The following is a 20,633-nucleotide window of genomic DNA, read 5'->3' as shown; positions in this document are numbered from 1 at the left end:
CAGACTCTGTTGCCTTCAAGAGAAGAAGCTGTGCTAGGTAGTGCCTTTTCCATATACAGAATGATTATATTTATACAAATTTGCTACTGCTGGAACACTAAGTTACTCTTAATGCTATGATCGCTCTTCTTTGTCCCCTACAGAAGTTGGGTCTAAATGTATATTACAAATACAATGAGAGATCGTACAAATATAAGGAATAAGAATTTTGGTTTTACTAGGACTGAAATAATTTTAACAATTTTTTGAGTGTGTAGGGGTTTCATTTAATTTAATTCCATTCATCAATCTACTCTGCAGCCAGTGATAGATGTTTTATGAAGAAAGAACTGGTTATGTTGCATCAAAGCTTACAAACTTCATGAACTCTAAGGAAGACTGTCCCAAAATAGCTGATGAATTCTTTGTGGAAGCTCTCTCCTCACCCTTCTTGTAGGCAACACTGAACTTTAATGAGCTATTAAACTAATACATAATTGATTTTTCTAGGGTTTAAATATCCAATACATACTATTGGAGAGACTTACAAGTTAGCAGTCAGTCAAATGAATTACAAGGTAAATATTAACTTACTAACCTCACTAAGACTTGCAAGCACAAGCTACAGATGAAGTCAAGATATTTTTCCAGCTTCACATTTTCTCCTGTGTTAAATATGTTGCTGAATCTACTTTCATTTATTTCTATTCTGATATACTTATATACTGGTTGGTATGGGGATATTTCAGAGGTTATGTCCCAGCATTTCCTTTTCAGGCGTCTGGTCAAGGTAGCTTCATATTAAGTAATTAATATACACAGGACATTTAGAAATCAGTTTTGAAACCTGGAATCAAAACAACAGTTCCCTTTCTGAGGAAAAACTGGGTACCACCAATGATTAAAATGAGTTACATCCACTCAGAATTATTCTGCAGAGCTTTATGGAAGTCTACATCCTCCTTCCCAGTAGCTAGAATTAAAATAAATAATAAAAAAAAACTAAGCATGCACGTTTTCATTTCAAGAAGGACGGGGAATAGCTTGAAAGAGTCCAGCGCAGAGACACAAAGATGATGGAGGGAGTGGAGCATCTCCCTTATGAGGAGCAGCTGAGGGACCTGGGTCTGTTTAGCTTGGAGAAGAGGAGACTGAGGGGTGACCTCATTAATGTTTATAAATTTGTAAAGGGCAAGTGTCAGGAGGAAGGAGCCAGGCTCTTCCCAGTGACAGCCAATGACAGGACAAGGGGCAATGGGTGCAAGCTGGAGCATAGGAGGTTCAATCTGAACATGAGGAAAAACTTTTTCACTGTGAGGGTGACAGAGCACTGGACCAGGCTGCTCAGAGAGGTTGTGGAGTCTCCTTCTCTGCAGACATTCAAAACCCGCCTGGACGTGTTCCTGTGTGACCTGGTCTGGGTGATCCTGCTCTGGCAGGGGTTGGACTGGATGAGCTTTTGGGGTCTCTTCCAACTCCTAAGATTCTGTGATTTGAAAATCTTTCATACTGTGTATTGATTCTTGAAGAGGTGACTTTGTACTTTATTTTGGCAATTATTTTTTTAGATAATTGAGTTCAAGACTACTTAAATCTCACTCTGCAACCTGAAGTTTTTAGAGCTGTTGTCAAGCAAAGTGCCAAATACTTACCTGTGTCCTTGTTTGCATCCTGGGGCTACTGTAGCTGTCTCCAACTGCTGAAGCTAACATAACAAAAAGCTGAAAGCAAACAGGTGCTGTTTCTGCCCAGATTCCCTCTACTCCAGTACGAGAGACAGACAGACAGAGAACTGCAACAGAAATGTTTCTGTCTAAATACCCACCACTGCATTGCAGACACTTCCTAAAAATCACAATTTCTACAGCTAGGAATTTAGCAGTTGGCTACGGCATGTCTATGTGCAGCCAGAGACACGAACAATTCTGTATCTGATGGGAAACCTTAATCAAATAGTTGTTTCAGTATAATATGCCATTATTTTATGTTTAGAAATATCAGTAAAAAAATTAGTACTGTTGTAAGTTTCATGTTATTACATTGGCAAAACCAGTATGTGAAAAAGTCAGAAGTCAGTAGGGCTTTTTTTGGAATGGAGGGGTGGAAGAAGAGAGTGCTTTGTTCTGGTAACTACAGCCAGTGAGGGCAGTTAAGTACAAAGAAGCGTGCACAATTTAGCATGAGGTAGCTACATGAGGTTGTAACAGTAACAGACACAACAGCAATTACTTAGAAACAAGAAACCGAGAAACGACATTTATTAAAGTGAACCAGACTCACTTTTAGACTTAACAGCAAAACCTGATGAAATTCCATCAAGCACTGAGGTGCAAAACGTGAAATTCAAACAGAGACCCTCACCGAGAGCAAGAGGGAGAGCAGGTCACCACGGAGTACCATGCGCTAGAGGGCAGTCCAGACCTTCCGCTGGGTGCTGGGCTGGAAGCACCGCAGCTGCAGTCCCGCTCTCCATTCTGGCATGGAACACAACGCTCCACAATTTTAAACAGCTCATAACCACCACACCTGGAAAGACTTGCAAGAGCAGGAGTGCAACTCTTATTAAAATTACACTTTTCACTACACTGATAACTCCTAATGACTTTTTTTTGGTATAAGAGTCCTATCTGCATACACTACCATCTTTCACGGATTCTGCAGCTTTCTCACTAAAAAAGAAGTTTTAAAATACTTTTCAAAGGACACTGTCCATTAATTACGGTCCATTAGGAGGGCAGAACAGTGATGTCCACATCAAATGCAGGGACAAAATTAGACACATCCTCCAATCTAACTCAATATTTATCACATAAATTTTGGTAATGAACTAGAATAAACAATGTTCTCATGCTTGGCAGTGTATAAGAAAATAAATCAGCAGTTTCAGGCCAACTGATGAGTAAAGTCAAATAGCAAAGAAAGCTCATACACAGGTAAATAGAACTATTTTCATAGATTTATTTGAAAAATACTTACAAAAGCAAGTATGTTTGACACTAAAATAGTTAAACTTATTCTGTGTTTACATTGGTGTAATTAGGCGTGCAGCATTAACAGTCTTTTCTGTTTGAAGCATTGTTAGTTTGCCTTAAGGAAGTGGGGAAATTCGGTTTTACTGATAACAATGTCTCCCTCCCACTTCCTCAGCAGCAACTACAGGTGTGATCTCTGCCTGAGATCTCAGCACACTGAAAACTGGGTTTGCTTTACTAACTGCCAGCCTGCCAAGTGCAGATTTACTGGAACCTAGAAGGTGTGTCAGGTTTTTTCTTCCCCTAGGAAGGAACAAGGGAGAGGAAGGAGAGGAAAAACAGAAGGATTGGGTTTTTTTATGTGAAGAATTTACCAAAGCTACATTTCATGAAAGAGTCCTTAAAAACGTCCTTTTGTTAGTGGCTGTCTTCCTTCAAAACATGCACATACTTCTCAACTTACCCGTAAACCAATGCCCCTGAAGCTTACCATTCCTAAAGCACTTTTTTTGCTAGGAGAGGTCAGGACTAGAATAGCAAAGGTTCCCCATCCAGACAGCAGTTCAGTAGTGTCAGAAATAAAATACAGTGCAATTAGTTTCCACAAACTGTGTAGCTACATTTTAAGACAAAACTGGCACAGATACTGATTAAAAGAGTTTGCTGTCTCCACGTAATCCATGCTCTGGCAACAGCTACAGTCTGTTCACAGAGCAGTTTATCAGGGTGCATGGAGTGGACGGAATCTCACCAGCCATTATTTCGCATGGTGCCAGTAGCCGCTGCTGCTCGAGCCAGCATGTTTCTGTGTGCCTCCGAAGCAGAAGAAAAGGTCCCATCCATCACATGTATTGGCAGCATTCGCCTTCTGCCAGGCTGAGGGGTGTAGCTGTTCTGTCGCCAGTCGTCTTCTGGGGGCATATCAACTCTCCTTGGACCCGGGGCCTTAGCGCAAGAAGGGGGCACAGGACAACCTTGAGAGGCACCGGGATCCCAAGAAGGCTCATGTGGTATTCTTAAAGTGCTGTAGTCTGCGCTGGCTGGTAGCCTGCAACCGATGGCATAAGATTCATGCGTTTGATGTTGCGAAGGCTGCTGGAGGAAGCCTTCCTGTAAACTCTTGCCTGGCTGGCCAGCATGTTTCCCCCCGAGCGTCGTTCGTTTATCTGGTAACGTGGCTGTTTGCCTGGCAGGGTAGCTCACGTTCAGCCGACGGCCAGAGACACTTGATGCTCCACCTCCTAAATGCACATTACCAAGAGGCTTTTGCCCCTGGGAGAGGGTGCCTTTGGGTGCATAAGGGAGACTCCCATAGCTCAGTGCCACACCTGGGTAGTCTTCACCTTGGAAAGCTTCACCCCTGTCAGGCACAACCAAAAGTTTCTGGATGATGCTTTTGGGATCTCCTGGAGGAAAAACAAAACGAAACAAAACAAAACAAAACCCAAAGGTCTGCTTAGTTATATTTTTTGTTTCATCCTCCCAGAACTTTCAACTGTGGCCAACAGGTGACAGAAGTACAATTAAATCACTAGTACATCCGTTTGCTGGTTGACATGCAATTCTGAATAAAAGCTGGCTGTATGCTTCCTAGCATTGACTTGACTCACTGCATGTCCTCCTTATCCTACCACAGCTGCTGTCACGGACTTCAGATTTCTTTAATAGCCCTTGTGTCATCAAGGAAGAGCCCAGCAAAATATTTCGAGGCTGCTGGATCAATCTGGTTGTGATAGCTGCCACAGGGAAATGCAGGAATTAGTTATTTCTATTTCCACAATTACATGTGTGATCTGCTAGAATGAGTAGCTTGCTGAAGTACTCTCATACATGAGAACAAGGTGCTGGGTCTTCTGCTACTTTTACACTAAAGAAAATAACCTCACAAAAATGTGAATGTGATTTTATATGAAGTCATCATAATGTCTCCATAAAGACTATTCCCTTTTGTATGTCCACTTAGCACAGAATCACTGAACAACTCAAAAGGGCAGAGAAAAAGAATGTGATTCATTCTTCCAGATTTCTGGAGGAATTCAGGCAGATGGTGAAACATCATTATGAAAGACAAGATCTGTAGAGCTGTATTTCAGCAATATTTCTGATCACGAAGGAAGACGAAAAATCCTGTGATTACCTGACTGTTTACGTGCCTTGCCCACCATGCTGGGCATCAGTGCATCATGGGGTAGGTGCTGCACCTGGTTTGGGTTGTGCTGGGGATCAAAGGGAAACACAGGAGGATCATGGGGGAAAGGAAGGGAAGTGGAGCTAGAAGAACGGTGGTTGGTGTCCACTGGCATTTTCCTCGTATTTGGTGCTTCCTTTTATAAAATGAGAAAGGAGAAGAAACATATAATGATGAGTAAACACAGAGTTGGGTTGAATCAAGCAAAGATGGTGTTGATCCAAGGAAAGGGATGAGTCACTGGAAGAAAACCATGCATCTGTATGCGAAAAGAAATACAAATAAAATCTGCATTAAACCAGTAAGGCTCTTACTGCAGTGGTGGGCTACTTAGGAGGATCATTTGACTGGAAATATACCAAGGAGAAAAAGCCAAAACAAACACAAACTAGTCACAGAGGTTTGGTTTTCAAACTGAATCCACCGACCAGTGGCAGGCCAGTCAGCACTGGAACTGCCATGCTACACAAGCCATGAAATTAAGGAGGGTATTGCTGATACTTCCTTCCTATTTTCTAGCAGGCTTTACTGGAAGCTCTACTGACAGTCTATGAACAGATTTACCTGTTGCAGCTGAAGTATCTACCAGTGCTGTACCATGTCCCTCTACGAGGGGGTACCTACCCCAAAGTAGGGATGGCTGAACGGCACGATAACAAACCATGACAGACTTGAGCCCAGTGACCAACCTGAAGAGTGGTGACAAACAGCCATCCTATCATCTGCTTCTGTTGTGGGGACAAAAACCTTCAGCAGAGGGAAGGGACGGTGTGTCTTACAGCTAGAGGGTTTTAATTGCTTCTGCCAGCACTTCCAGGTATGCATTAATGCCCTCAACTAAGGCACACTGAGTAGCAAACATTCAGAAGTTGACACATTCTTAACTTATGGTACACATCATAAAAAGAGAGAATCAGACCAACCAGTCTACATAACTGATTTTGCAACTGAGACTCTTCTACACTTATTATGTAGTTGGTTTAAAATAAAAACTTAAGCACAGTTCACCAAAAACTCAATCCAAGCCAAACTTTCACATTATATCTGCCTATGGTGCTAAACACCAACAATCTGTTACTGTTTTTCTCAGTGGTCGTTTTAACTTGCACCTTAGACTACTTAACAGAGATAACCAAGTGGAAAAAAAATACTGATCTCCCTATTTTTAGTTACTTCCTGTATGTAACTGGCTGCATGTTATGTACCAAGTCTTGAATTGTCTCTCCTTTATGCTTACTTTTACTCTCTAAAAATACTACTTGCTGAATATACCCACACAAGAAAGCAGAAACTTTCACATGGTCAGTGGTGTCTTTTTAAAAGTATAGGTGTATAATTTTCAAGAAAGCTATTAAGTAAACTAAAAAAATGTTTATACTGGATGTCTTTGTATACTGGCAAGCAATACTAGCTCATACGCTTACCAGCTGCAGCAGGTACTACTCTGCAGTGACTCCTGAAGAAGATGGCTTTGTTACTCAAATAAAAGCTCTAAATGCAGAAAGAGAAACAGAAAGCCTACACACAGATGATGGTTCTCTACAAAGCTGCATATCCTTCTACTTACAAAGCTGTGAGAAGAGACCATGGTCTCTTCCCTGTTTGAGATGACTGTCCCACTGAGACTGCGAGCAATGCGACGGAAATTCTCTGCACTGTACATTTCCTCCTCTTCTCGTTCCTTGCTGTGTTCTCTGGTATACATGACCTGCAGACAATAGCACACGTTTCAGAAAAGGCTCTCCATAACATCAATTTTGAACAATAATTATAGGGACGAGATCAATATAAATCTAACAGACTACTTATCCTTCAATGAAACCCCATAACCTTTTGTTTTTGAAATCCCCCGTTCAGGTACTTCCTTGAAAACTTAAACCAAATGGGTCTGTTTGGATCTGGTGATTAAAAATATTATTCCTTATAATTTTTCTTTCTTTAGTAAATATATACCGATTAATTTGTCTAAGTGAAATACGTTCTTTTCTAAAGCCAGAATAGGAAGTCTCTACTTGGAGTAATCTACCTAAAGGACTGACCGCTGCTACAGGCATCACTGCTCCTGTAGAGATAATCATGGCTGCAACTGACAGCCATCCTATGATAAAGTACTGCAGCCTTCTCATAAGTGAAAAAAAAAATCTAGGATTATATGACGAGTACTGGAAGCTTGTTAACCTTATGTTTGCAAGGGCAATGTTTGTGCCTTCTTTCTCTTTCTCTATTCCATATATGCAAGACCATTTAATGAGTATGGAAGTATTATAGGAAAAGTAATTTCCCCCTGAAAACACTTGTATGTTTTCATGTACAGGCACTGATACGTAACTACCAGTTATTTAAACAGTTTAACCCCAGAAAAGAAAAAAAAGAAAGAAAAAAGAACAAGCATCTATTCCCACAGCAAGGTGACAACGACTAACTGTACCAAAGATCAATTAACCCCCACTCTCAAAACATGCAGTGACAGTGTAAAAAAAAAACAATAATAAAAAATCTGTGCCCCTGCAAGTGGTAACATCAAGATGCCAATATTGTAAGTTGAGGTGCAAGGCAGTTCATGTCAGTATGTTCAAAGAGACTAGATCTTAAAGTTTTCAGAGATATGTTCCTCGAAGTCAGAATTTAGATAATTCAATTGCATGCAAGCTGCACGTAGCACGACTCACTCATTTTTTAGCTAACCCTGAGCTAGACTGCCCTTAAAATTCTCTCTAACATTAATATCAATGACCCCAGTACCTTTTTCATAATACATTCTACATCTCCCACTGTAAATCTTTTCACTTGCACAGGCCAAGCTCTTCCCCCTCTGGCACATCTTAAGTAACTATGCATCACCTTGGAGGCAGAAGAGGCAGTGGATCCACACAGACTGCGCTCGATCTCTGCTGTTGGAGTTTTCGAGAGACCCATGCCAGCTGTAGCACACAGCTTCCTCACAGTCAGGTTCGCAGAGACTGGGAAGGAAAATGCTGCGGTTAAATTCAACGCCTGATAGCACGCAACAGCACATTTCTGACTACCTTAGGTCTGACTCCAGCAAAGACAGACAGACTATACACACAGAACAAGAAGTCATCAGACAGCCTTTGAACATTAATACGTAAGCTAACTCACAACATTTCGAGGGGAGACAGTCTGTCAGGATACTCATGATTCACTTGCCCTTTTGCGTGCTTCTGGGGAGCAGTTAACTGAACTATTTTACAGTTAAATGATTTAACTGCACACCAGCACTTGTTTGATACAGAGCTGGGATAGTTTAGGGGGCCTAAAGGGACAGAAAATCAACCACCAGAAGCAAGTTACCCAAAATCACTTGGAACAAGCAAGACTCATCAGCTTTAAGTTCCCCACACATTCACCTGCTTGATCCCACCCAGCGCTACAGTTTGCCAGCCACTTGTGCTGGTCAAATAGTCAAGTGTTATTTTTAACTAGGACTGCTACAGTTACTTCACTTCAGTGCAATCCCCACCAACCAGCTGTAATCCTAACATTTCTCATGGAATAGGCAGATTAATGGTCTAATAAAAACGGTCACAGGGAATCTCTCTATAAAGGAAGAAAGGTGATGTGCTGGTAATGACACATTTTCTGCATATAGGTGGCATTTGGAAGATCAGGTCTTTGCTTTAATCTTTGTTGTAAAGCTCCCATAATGAAACAGAAGCATTTTCTTATGATTCTGAATGCAAAGATCTGACAAAACCAGCTGATATGGGGCAGAAAGCTTTTGCAAATGAATAGGTAATCCAAGTTAAAAGTGAGAAAGAGCTGACCTAGAGCAACTCAGGTGATTCTCATCCAGTTCATCACTGGTTCAAACTTCCTGGTTTTTATACAGAATTTGAAGAACTTAGGAAGAAACATCTGAAGGTCACAGCAAACCAACAGCAAAGATCTCAAACACCAACTTCACATTAGAAGAATATCCATATCTCATATCCTTCACATATGTAGTGGGAAAATAGGTAGGAAAAATGTCAGCATAAGAAACAGGGCATTTGATGACAGACCCCTGAAGCTCCAGCTAACACTAAAGCAACTGGGCTTTATCCTGTTAGATTTCCAGGAAGAGCTTCCAAAAATCAGTAAGCTAAGTAGGACCACATAAGACCTTCTGATTCAAGCCCATGCAAGAGAGTATCAATGAGGTTGTGAGGTCAGATCTTGCCTAACTCTGAAAGAAACCCAAAGGACAACAAATGGGAAATGGCCACTTTCAGATGTGTCACCTGGTCTGCCAGTGAACAGCAAGACAAGAGAGTCTCATAGAAACTTGAGGTGTTGAATAAAAACCTGTTCAAGAGTTTACTGCAGTATTCACTCTAGTCACGACCAGGCTTGATTTGTCAGGAGCAAAGGAGGCTCTGCCTTCACAGGTACAGGGCAAGGGAAAACCTGTCATGTGTACATATTTAAATAAACAAACAAACAAATATGAAACTTTGGTACCCATCAAGTTTCAGGTTGCTTTGTATTTGACCAGAAAATTCATAGCTCTAATGCTATGACATGGATTACAAAGAAATTTGTTTCACTTGTGCTAAGCAGAGAATCAAGGTTGCCCTATCTCAGGCAGGAGATTTCAGCTTAAGGACAACTGGGCTGCTGTCCTCAGACTCTAATTGAATGTCTTCAGCAACAGCTGGATGATCTCACTAACAGCAGCAAAATCTGCACATTTGCTTTCAGCACCAACTAATCCACAAGGTCTGAAAGTTCTTAGCACAGATCATGTACCCATCATGCAGCCCCAGTGCTGCTTTCACAAGTAATTTTCCAGAACTTAAAGCAGGTAGTCCGTAGCAAAACACACGTTCAACTCTCAGATCTGGAAACACTTTTAAAAGTTATTCACCTCAACCAGGTACAGACTAAATTCGCAGATACAGTACAATCAGTTAAATTCACAAATGTGGAGAACATTAACTTCAGGCACAGGAATAGTTTAATAAAATCCAGAGGTGATGTAGAATTTCCAAATGGCAAAAACCAGCAGCCTGACATAAGCAGCTATCTTCCTAGTTGAAAATAGGATCCATTATTTCTATGTTACTCTTAACAGATGTTGCTCTCCATTTGCCAAGATCAACAGCTACTCCACAGCCTCCCCAGGCAGTGCTACCACACTGCTCCTCTACCTCTATAGTTAGAACATTCTCAGAGTCCGCAACCTGAATCTTTCTGCATCTGTGCACAAATTCATGCCTATTTAGCTAAATCGACTGGAAAACATACCGTCACCTATATTGTACTACCCAGGCAGGTCAACCAAAGAAACAGCTGCGTAATTCTTACCTGATTGGTCAAATGGATACCTAGCACTGTCCTGTCTTCCCAAGAAAGGCCTAGTTGCCTGAGATGCCTGCAGACTAGTCTGATAGAGTGACTCCAGTTCTGAGAGCTCCTGTTCTGTGTCTTGATTCCACTGTGGATGCAGAGGTACTGGGATCCTGCTCAAGTCATCTCCAACTGCTTTCTGATCAGAAAGGGGTAGACTCCTCCCAGGTACAGGAAGCCATTCAGTATTCTTATTAGCCTTCTGAGAACTGTAATATCTAGTAACATTATCCACCCAACGGTCCACAGGCATAGAGGCAACCATGCTACCAGTAGCTCCATCATCCACCTGTTTCATTCCTCCATCATGACAGTGCCTTTCCAGGTAGGGCGCAGGGTCTGCTACGTTCTGTCCACCTCTTCTACACAGCTCTTCACTGCGAGAACAAATAATCTTAGAAGCAACATGTTGAGCACTAAAACCCTCCAAAGAAACTACTCTGTCCCTAATATCCACAGTTGAGTGTAATTTTTCAGAAGACTGGTTTTTGTTCTCTTGGTTTTGATGAATTAGCTGTCTGTAATCAGAGGATGAAGTGTTGATGAAAGATTTTTGTGTTAACTTTGGAGACTTCTCATCCTGACACACTGCAGCAATCCAGCCTTTTTCATGAGTACCTTTTCTCTGGGAGACTGAATGTGTTCTCTGAAACTGCTCTGCCAAAGAGCGAACATGTCCCTTTGTACTAAAAGCCTCAGATTTGCAACCTTCTGCTGTGCCATATTCATCCTGCGAGTGTAATAAAATCTCATGGCTGTTTGCTCTGGAGTACATATTTGTTTTCTGCAAAGGATCCAACGAGCACTGCTGTGTAGGGGATGAAGTTGCAGGGGTCATTGCATGACAGGCCCCTAAATGATCAATGCTGGGCTGCACTGGAGAGCTTGCAAGTTGGGAACAAGGCATGTGCTGGCTGTCCTTTTCAGGAGATGTTGCTTGTGGTGGATGTGGACAGGGATACAGTGTAGGCAAAGACCCAGAGTTTACTGTGTTAGCCTTGGGTTTGTACTGAGGTGTGAGAATAGGCGTTATGTTATGAACCTCTTCTAACTTGCTGCTACTGCAACATTCCCTATAGTCTTTTGGCCCTGTGGCTGTGGTGTCAGCAAATTCCACACTATGGTGGGCATCATTCTCAGTTCTTGCAGACCTCTCTGCCAACCCTTGCCTATAGGGAAAAGAGGGAACTTGGTCATGAAAATCAGCAGAAGCAGACTGGAAGTTTGGAGAGATCTTGTTGGATGGATTGCTTTCAGAAGGGGGCAAGGAGGAAGACTCTGGATATAATGATGAGTGCAATTCATGGCAGGAAGCAGGTGGGTGGAAGAAAGAACTGGACCCAAATTCCACTTCTTTGTTGGGTTCCAGTGGTAACTCCTGGCTCAGCAGTACTTGGAGCGGGCCAGTCTGTTCACTAAAACACACAGAAGGGTAAATGATTAGAAGTAGTCATTGCTTACGTTTATCCCCAGGGTGCAGAACTTGCACTAGGTGACATATACCTCAACACACTTTTCTTTGCAGACTGTATTCTGATGAAGAACTTGCACTGATTCAGTAGACACATACATGTTAGCTCTTTGCTTCTAATGCTGGTTTCCTACGGTAACTGTTCTCCTGAATCCATTTAATATTTTTAAGAGTTAGGCTCTATATAAAGTATCCTTGTGAAGCACCCTAGGCCCTTCAATGAGCAGACTGAGCTTGTGGGTAGAGATAACTGTAACAGTAGTAAAAACAGCATTTATATAAAATATAACAACTATTTCCAACGTTAACATCTTAAGATATTTTTGAAAATATTTTGGACACATTCGTGATCTGAACACAAACTGACGATTTGTCCATAAGGTTCCCTCTCTCCAGGCAACTTCATGAAGAATGACTTGACAAATGGAAGGAACAGGTTGAAATCTCTCTCTCCTGTCTTTGTATTCTGACTTTTGAGAGATTTATCCAACACATTAAATAAACTTCAAGCTAAATACTTAACTATTCTTTTGTAATAATTTGTATTCTAAGTATACTTCTCAAAAATAATTTGTATTCTTTTATGTACCAATGCAAGACAATTATATGCTTGGGTCATATATGTCCTTGGCATTTTTCTGCATTTAATTAGCATTTTAATATGCAGACACAAAAAACAATACCAAGTCCATGTGCCTGTGAGAAAATCACAGGCCATAAACAGCTCCAGCAGAGAACTTAAGGAAACTGTAACATCACTGCTTTGTTTCCACCTTGAGATGCATAGAATTAAAGTTATCATGAAGACCTAGTTGAGATGTGTGGCAGAATGACCTTGTCTGTGAGCAATCGCAAACTTTGCCCTGTCTATAACGGTATTTCTATCACAGCAAGAGTACAGAACTCTGGGTGAGAATAAGATTCTTTTCATTGGCTGCAATACTAATGTTTGGCTGGATATAACTTTTTGCAAAAGTAATGTTCTTTTCAGAGAGCAGCAGTGAGCAAGTTCAGCATTAACAAAATTAGTTTAGAAAGTTTCCTTCGCTTTCTTAGAATCTGCCAAAATGCATAATAGGGTCTCTGCATTTCTCCTGTAAAAGAGGATATAATGGACTCCTGATTGACAAAAAGATCAGCCCTCATTACATACAATTCAGCTACTGCAGGAAAAGAAAAGAACATTATGAACTATAGCCTGGCAGGTGTGCAAATTAACTGAGTTTTAGTATATAGCTGTATGCGTCATTTTAAAAAAGGAAAGAAAGAGGGTTCTCATCTGAGATTTCATCTAAGCTTCTGATAATACAACATGTAAGAAATGGGAGAGGGAAGAAAAGTAACAGTCCAAGAAACAGCCTAGAAATTGAATAGGGATGGTCTAGTGCTAGGAGGGAATGGCATGGGAAGAAATAAGGATTAAATAAGGATTAAGATGCATGCTAAAGAGGGTAGGAAGAAAAGATCAGTTACAGCAGAGAGTTAGTTATGCTATAGTTAAAGTCAGTATGGAAGAAAGAATCATGAAGAGACACTGAAGCGGCTGCTAAGCCAGGCTACAGGATGCTGGGAAGCACAGAAAGAAAATGAAGAATGATACGGCATTGGGGAAAGTATTCAAGGTGACAGGATCAGGATCTGGATCCAAGAGTTGTACCAGTGCACCACTAGAGAAGTAGACTAGAAAGAAAAGATCAGTGTTTTAACACTTTTCAAACTACAGAACACTAAAACACGCTGGTTGCTGTTTCCAACATAAAAGTAATTGTAGTAAGATTTTTACTGTAGCACACACTTTTACTGACAGAGTCCTGAAACTGCTCCAGACTGTAAACAGTTGCACATTTCATCCTAACACACCCCCCTTTTTAGCCAGGTTATTGTCTATTGTATTCTTTCCCGTGGTGCACAAAATATCAATGCTGCCAGGCACTGACTGCTACAATTCTCTATCACAGATCACACTTTGAACACGAGCACACTGAACTGTTCTAGAAAGACTGGGGTGAGGGGGGTGGAAAAAGAAGGGAGTTGACCATAACAGGACTTAACTTAAAGAAGAAAGGAATAGCAAGTAACACGCTAGGATTTGGACTACCCAGGAGAATACATATAGTTTGCTGTTTCTTTCCAGACTGCACTGCTCATAGATGCAGCTCAGATCTGGGTCTAGGTGATATACTTGGACTACCTTGTAGACTGGGCCATGGTGCCGCCCTGTGGTGGGTGGCAGGTTGGCGGCGGCAGCGGCTGCGATGGTTGTTGGTGCTGCATGCGATCCTGGAGGCTCCGGGCTTTTCGGATACTGATTTGCAGCTTCTTATCGACTAGGGCTCTGCTGTGAGTGCTAGCGCTGGCATCATGCATGGCAAGTCTTAGTTTAGCTAAAATGCAAAAGAAAACATAGCAGAAAACAAACGGAAAAAAGGAATAAAATTGAAAAAAAAAAAAAGGAAAAAAGATGCAGCAAGAACATAAAACATGAATCATGCAAATACTGCCACAAGAGTTCACAAGGATGCTATTGTTTCCATTAATGCACATTCAGCTTAGCCAGGTGTCCAAACATGTTAACTAAAACTAAACCAAAATAAAGTAAAAAAAAAAATTATCCATGTTTTAAAGCCCAACTTCTCATCCCCTTCATATAAGCTCTTTCCAACTCTACTACATTGATGCTTCATTCTGTCATCTACCCTTCTCCTGTATCCTCCGTTCCTGGGACTCCCTCTATGTACAGGAATACCCAGCTGGGATTTGAGATGCAGCATATACCTTGCTGGAAGGGAAGCCAACATCACAACTGCTGTATGCTGTGCTCCTTGTTCTGCAGTCCGTAAGAGCCAATTTCTAAATGCAAATGCACAGGAGCTACCCACTCTGCCTGCTGCCATTCTATACAGACAGAGGGGAGCATGGGGTGAGACAGCCAGCCAGTCATAATGGAAAAAGGCCAAAAATAAAACGAAATCACATAGCACACATTCTCAAAGGTCACGATGCATTTAAGCACTTTAAAGTCTAATGCTTTGTTCTTCATGAAAGTCAGGTACAGCACAGCTCACTGCTGTCAATCTAGAGGACTCAAGAGTGAGCTATCATTTTCTTCCTATGCTATGCTCTCCATAAGAAACAGGGGAGCTTAATGCCCTTTGTAATTCGCTCTGAGGGAAAAATTGTTAATTGAGAACCAAGTGGCAGGGGGAGTTACCTACCAGGCGCTTGCTGAAATGCACCATTTAGCATCAAAAAGGGCACATCAGCACCCCAGTGCTGTTACTGCCATAGCGCTGTAGAGAACAACGAAAATGGATGCAAACATAAAAAAAGAGAAAACGGAGATGAGGAGGAATAGGACTAAAAACTCCTAAAGGGGAATGCTTGAAAAATTGAAAGATTCTGTCTCCCTGCAGGTTCCTAAAGATCAGCTGGATCCCCATATTACTACCTCATCATTTAACATGATTCCATGTTTCAGGCTTTTTTCTATGATATTAGTAAACTGTCAAAAGCGCAATAGCTCAGGCGATTAGTTACTTACATATAGCTTCGTTACAGAGAGCCAAAGCTGCAGCACAATCCCCCTTCTGCTCCTGATTCAGCGACTCTTCAAAGATTGAGTCTGCCTCCTGTATCGACTTCTCAAAGCCATCACTCCTCCCTGCAATGGGTAGCACCCTTCATTTTGGTTTCATTCATTGCAGAACCCTTACTTACCCTCATCCCATTTGTGATTGCCAAGTTCTTCCACACAGAGAGTCTTGCAGAGGCTGCATGTATCCCAGACTGCAAGACCTAACCTTCCCTAAGCAGAAGTACAACTTGAGCACCCGATACACTTGACATCCATACAGTAAAACAATGTGAACCAGATTTTTTCCTCAAATTTTGTTCACTTGAGAGAGTTGTACTGGCTTATTACCTTATTTTCAGCAGTCTAAATTAAAAAATGGTATGGACATGTCACAGCGCCATTTCAGATGGCTTCTGTCAAGTAGGAATTAATCTAAATTTAGAATTAAATCTAAACCAAAATACAGTAGTAAAAGAAATATAGCAGGTCAGGGCTTTCCTTGCACACTATCTTAAGTCCCCTGCCAAAAATAATCTGTCTCGTCTTTGGATATTGAATTACTCCTATACAATTTAGAAACAAACTTAAACAACTGAGATGTCTGAGGAATAAAACTCAGACCTGAGTGCAAATGTAAACATCTGCACAAAATACTTATACAAACCCGTGTTTGGTACATACGCTCGACTGCTGAAAGAGTCATAGGGATATGAAAACCCAAGTCTTGCAGCTTTATGAGGAAAAACACAGGCGTAAGAAGCCAAAAAGGGACAATTGTCAAGAATTCCTTTTTGCAACAATTCAGAAAACAGTATTGGAGAAGGGAAGGACAAATCACCCTTGGACACAGAAGAGAAAGATGAAACACCATGTCCTGGCATCAGAACATCAAGTTCTGAGAGGAGGATATGCCCAAACAAACTGGTATCACCTATTAGGCATTATGCAAGTTATGCACTAAACTGTACACATCCAAATAAGGCAGGGGAAAACAGAAAATAAAACTTGACATTTTGTTTTGTTTTGTTTGGGGTGGGTTTTTTTATGGAACATTTCTGTCATTGTGGTAGAAAACACAAATATCTTTATCAGCCAACAGAAAATGATGTTTTCTCAATTTGCATAACATATGCTATGGCCTGGCCCTCCCCCAAACAACCTTGTGCACAGATGCAAACACAAACTCTCTTATTCCATAAACCGCAAAGAACTCACAAGAAAAGCAAGTACTGAGGAGAGAAGTTAGAGTTGTTAGAGCAGTAAGTTAATCAAGCAGCATATTCAGTTTCAAAATCCAGGCTACTGAGGCTTGTAATCAAGGCCAGTATACTAAAGTTAGCTTTCTTTGCATGAATTTAGCAGTTGACTTGAGGCAGAATGAGTCACAAGTGTTCTGGAGTTCTGCACACAAGCAAGCCTTCCAGGCAGCCAAGCAGTCTGTTAACGTTAAGCTACTACATCTCTGACTGTGGTGGGGAAAGGCTTAAAATGAATAAACAAAAATTTTCTCAGATCTCAAGTCAATGCCTGTAAACTCCTCGAACATTCCATTGAAGGTTTTTTTGATTAAGCATTATTCCAGTTTACTTTCTTTTGAACAAGGAAAAGCTAAGCAATTTTTGCTTCTACAAACTATTACAACAAGAGATCAAAGTGGGGTAACATATTGGAGAAAATATAATTTTCTTTCAGGCAGGAGAAGCAGAGAAGAAAACATCCTCATGCTCAACAATAGAGGTTTACTTTTCAATTTTTACATCATTAGCATTTATGTTACAAAAGTAAACAATAATACTAATTAAAAAAGATACCCATGTACTCTGGTACCTCAGAATTTTTCATCTGGTTACTGACAGGTGACAGCAGGACAGTAAAGAATAACCAAGTGGCTCACTTATTGTCAGCAAAAAAATATAAAACATTCCCCCAGTCAGACATTCTCATAGAGATCATCTATTTGAGCTGCCATCAACACAGTGACATTCTGCCTGCTGAGCAGTTAGCATGGCTGTAGGCTGCAGAGCACTGGTTGTGTTGTGCCCAGAGCTGGCATTGCTGTAGAGTGCCCCTCTCCTTCCTCTCTGTCCTGTAGCAGCAAACCAGCACCTCAACTGTTATCTACAAGTTTGTGCAAGGATTACGGGGATGCCAGGAGGCCTGGCAATGCAGGAGGCCACCGTGGGTTTGGCCCAATCACGCATGCATTTGTGGGAGCAGAGCCTAGGTGTGCACTACACCTTCCTTGGCTCTGCTGACCCACCACAGCTCCCCAGTTTAAATGCTCTACCAGGCTTCAGGCTTCACTCTCAACTGGGTTGGTGCACTTCATCCCATCTTCTCTTTGACCCCCCTTACTGGCTGATGGAGACCAAGGGCTAAAACAAAGGTGCTACATGTGAATCCTGTCACCAAGTTCCCTCTGCTGCAGCTTCATCCTTCCAACTAAACCTTTACTGCTGCTACCATTGCCAGAAATGTGAGGAGTAATGGAAAATATAATCAATCTTAGTATTTGTTTGGGTTTTTTTGCCATTCTTTTTCCTTAGAAAAGATATATAAGCTAAGCCCAGCTCAGATTTTCGACATTAGATCCAGCTTAAGCCTGCCACAGTACTTGTTCCCACCCTTGTGCTATGGCTGCACAGCCGGGCAGAGAGAAAGCGTGGAAAGTACAAGGGCAGAAACAATCAGAATTGCTTAGGGCAGTGAAACAAGCTACCAGAAACAAACAGAAACAAAACAACGGCCTAAATGGACAAACTATGCTGTGGGTGGAATTGAGGCATCCGAAAGGCACAAACATCCGCGCTCATTCCAAGATGTTCGTTGAAGCCTCATAGCTAAATCTAGATATCAATACTAGTAATGGTGCATAACACCACATAAAAACGGAAAGCTGCAAGTATAGCAAAAACAACTCTGCGTTACTTCATTGTTTCATTTAAGAAGGAATCTGGTCAAAATACCAAACACAGGTTTTTTGCATCCTACAGGTTTGAAATTGATGGTCTTTCACTAACTGAAGGTACAAAATTGTAACGGAGGCGGAGAAAAAGACAGAGAGAGAGACAGACAGACTTATAATAGGAAATTAAGTTCAAAAAACTTTAGCACTACAATCTTGCAAAATATACTGCATTCAAAAAGTTACCCTGATTCTGTAGTTCATCCAGGTCCATGAACCTGCTGGGACGGGGATTAAAGCCCATTGCTGCCTCCATTTCCTTTTCTCTTTTTCTGCGTAGTTCTTGTTCATGTGCTCTCCTTGCCACCTCCTCTTGCAGTTCATCCAGTTCACTCTTTAAAGGGACAAACCTCTCCCCACCTTCAAAAACCAAACCAAAACAAAAAAAACCCAAAAACCCACCACACAAAGAAAAGGAAACACTTTTTAATCGTAAGATCTCTTAAAGTATCTTTAAAGGATAAATAAATATTAATGGAGAATACAATTAACATTAGAAAAGTAGCAGATTGACCAAGCAAGGACTACAGAATTTCAGATCACAAATTTTGTTCGGCAAATTTTACTTTTAAAACTCTGCCCAAGCCATTTGGTTTCCAATTGCCTTCTCTGTGTCAGTGACTGGCAAAATGCTGCACTATTGCTTCAAGCACCCCTGAAGCACAGCCCAGCCCTAGATTCACTGACCCAAGAAACAGAAAACGGAGCAGAAAGAATCACTGGAAGAGATAACCCTCAGCCGATACTGAAATCTCGAGGCTTCTTACTGTGCTTATAATTTGTAAATAGTTCTATGTCAAATTAGCCAGATCATTAGTTTTAGTAAATAACATGGTTTCCAACCAAGATGCTCTTTTCATCTAACTGCAAAGGCAGATGAAAACGGGAAGAAAAGCAAGCATATCAATATCCTAGTCACAGTGGCAATCGAGCAGTCATTCTCACTTCAAGCATGACCTGTATTCAGAAACTGTCTCCCCCCCTCGCTTTCCCTTCCCCACTCTCTGGAATAAAGTATTTGCTCAGAACGGTAAATAATCAGAATGCATATCTGCAGAAAAGCTCAGCCTTAGCCCAAACATCTCGCAAATATCCACTCTCATTTCTGAGGATTCTGAAGGTCGTACAGCATTATGAGCTCCTTTTCAGGAGTCATCAATCCTACTTATACTTAAGTTATTGTGAGTTGTTCTCAGGAAGATATTTTCTACTGATGGCAGAATACTAATTTATGGGAAAGAACGGGAAAAATAGCTTTACTTTATCAGTTAAGTCAATACTCAAAAAGACGCCGGAGCAACATGATCAAAGGAATACTCTAATACAGTTTTCTGCAACCCTCTTTAGTAAATCTGGTAAGTTGTATCTTTTAAAACTCTGTTATGTTCCTCAACATTATTTTTCCCTTTCCTCCTAGTTTCACTGTGAAGATAAAGATTTAGAAAGTAAAGAACAACTCCAACACAATTCACCTTACAAACCCACTGCTACCACGGAAGTGTACCTTACCATTTCCAATGGTGTGTGGGCTGTTTGCCCAGCTCCCAATTGATGAAGTAGACTCCACTTCCAAGATGCTGCTACTGTGAGACTTTGGGATGTTACGCCAGGCAGGAATCAAGCCACCTCCTCGCTTCATATGAACATCCCTTCAAGAAAAGAGTAATTATAGATTACCATTTTACTAAATTTCTCTGGTAGAAATTATACAGCTACCTTTAATTCTTAAATCATCACAAACATTTAACTGCATTTTAATTTCATTTGTTTTTAAAAGTCCACCATAATATAGTCTTGGGAGAAACAAGAGAAGAGGAAGTTAACATGAGGGAGGACAATCTCCTCCATGAGAGTATGCAAAGCCTATTAAAACTGTGGTCCGATAGCTGTACTCAACAATTCTTACAGCCGAAAAGCTACTACTCTGGCCAGAAACAGTCTCAGACTGTGATTGCCTGGAGCTTCCTAAGCCAAGGAGAGAAACACATTGTGCTCCCTATTTATTTTTGCGTATAAATATCGCAAGTGTCTTGCAAGACGACTTCAACGAACCTCTCAAACTGAAAATGTCAGATTTCTATACAAGGCTATTGATTTCTGATTTTGTACAAAACTTCTATCAGGCAGTAGTTTAA

General features: G+C 41.1%; 1 protein-coding gene across 1 annotated transcript in view; it reads right to left on the bottom strand.

The window, feature by feature from the left end:
* Window positions 1–3,698: 3,698 nt before the first annotated feature.
* Window positions 3,699–20,633, bottom strand: part of USP54 (ubiquitin specific peptidase 54) — a 50,406-nt gene continuing 33,471 nt past the window's right edge. Inside the window, exons 14-22 of the mRNA XM_010195115.1 lie at window positions 20,008–20,147; window positions 18,685–18,858; window positions 15,501–15,620; window positions 14,151–14,343; window positions 10,447–11,903; window positions 7,981–8,099; window positions 6,707–6,847; window positions 5,089–5,275; window positions 3,699–4,357 (exon numbers count right to left, since the gene is read on the bottom strand). Coding sequence (XP_010193417.1) covers window positions 3,699–4,357; window positions 5,089–5,275; window positions 6,707–6,847; window positions 7,981–8,099; window positions 10,447–11,903; window positions 14,151–14,343; window positions 15,501–15,620; window positions 18,685–18,858; window positions 20,008–20,147 — 3,190 coding nt within the window. The remainder of the gene's footprint in view (window positions 4,358–5,088; window positions 5,276–6,706; window positions 6,848–7,980; window positions 8,100–10,446; window positions 11,904–14,150; window positions 14,344–15,500; window positions 15,621–18,684; window positions 18,859–20,007; window positions 20,148–20,633) is intronic.

Source organism: Mesitornis unicolor, unplaced genomic scaffold (assembly GCF_000695765.1).
Source record: "Mesitornis unicolor isolate BGI_N332 unplaced genomic scaffold, ASM69576v1 scaffold292, whole genome shotgun sequence".
NCBI classification, from domain to species: Eukaryota; Metazoa; Chordata; class Aves; order Mesitornithiformes; family Mesitornithidae; genus Mesitornis; species Mesitornis unicolor.
Note: the sequence above shows the minus strand (reverse complement) of the source record. Positions and strands in the feature narration are given on the sequence as shown.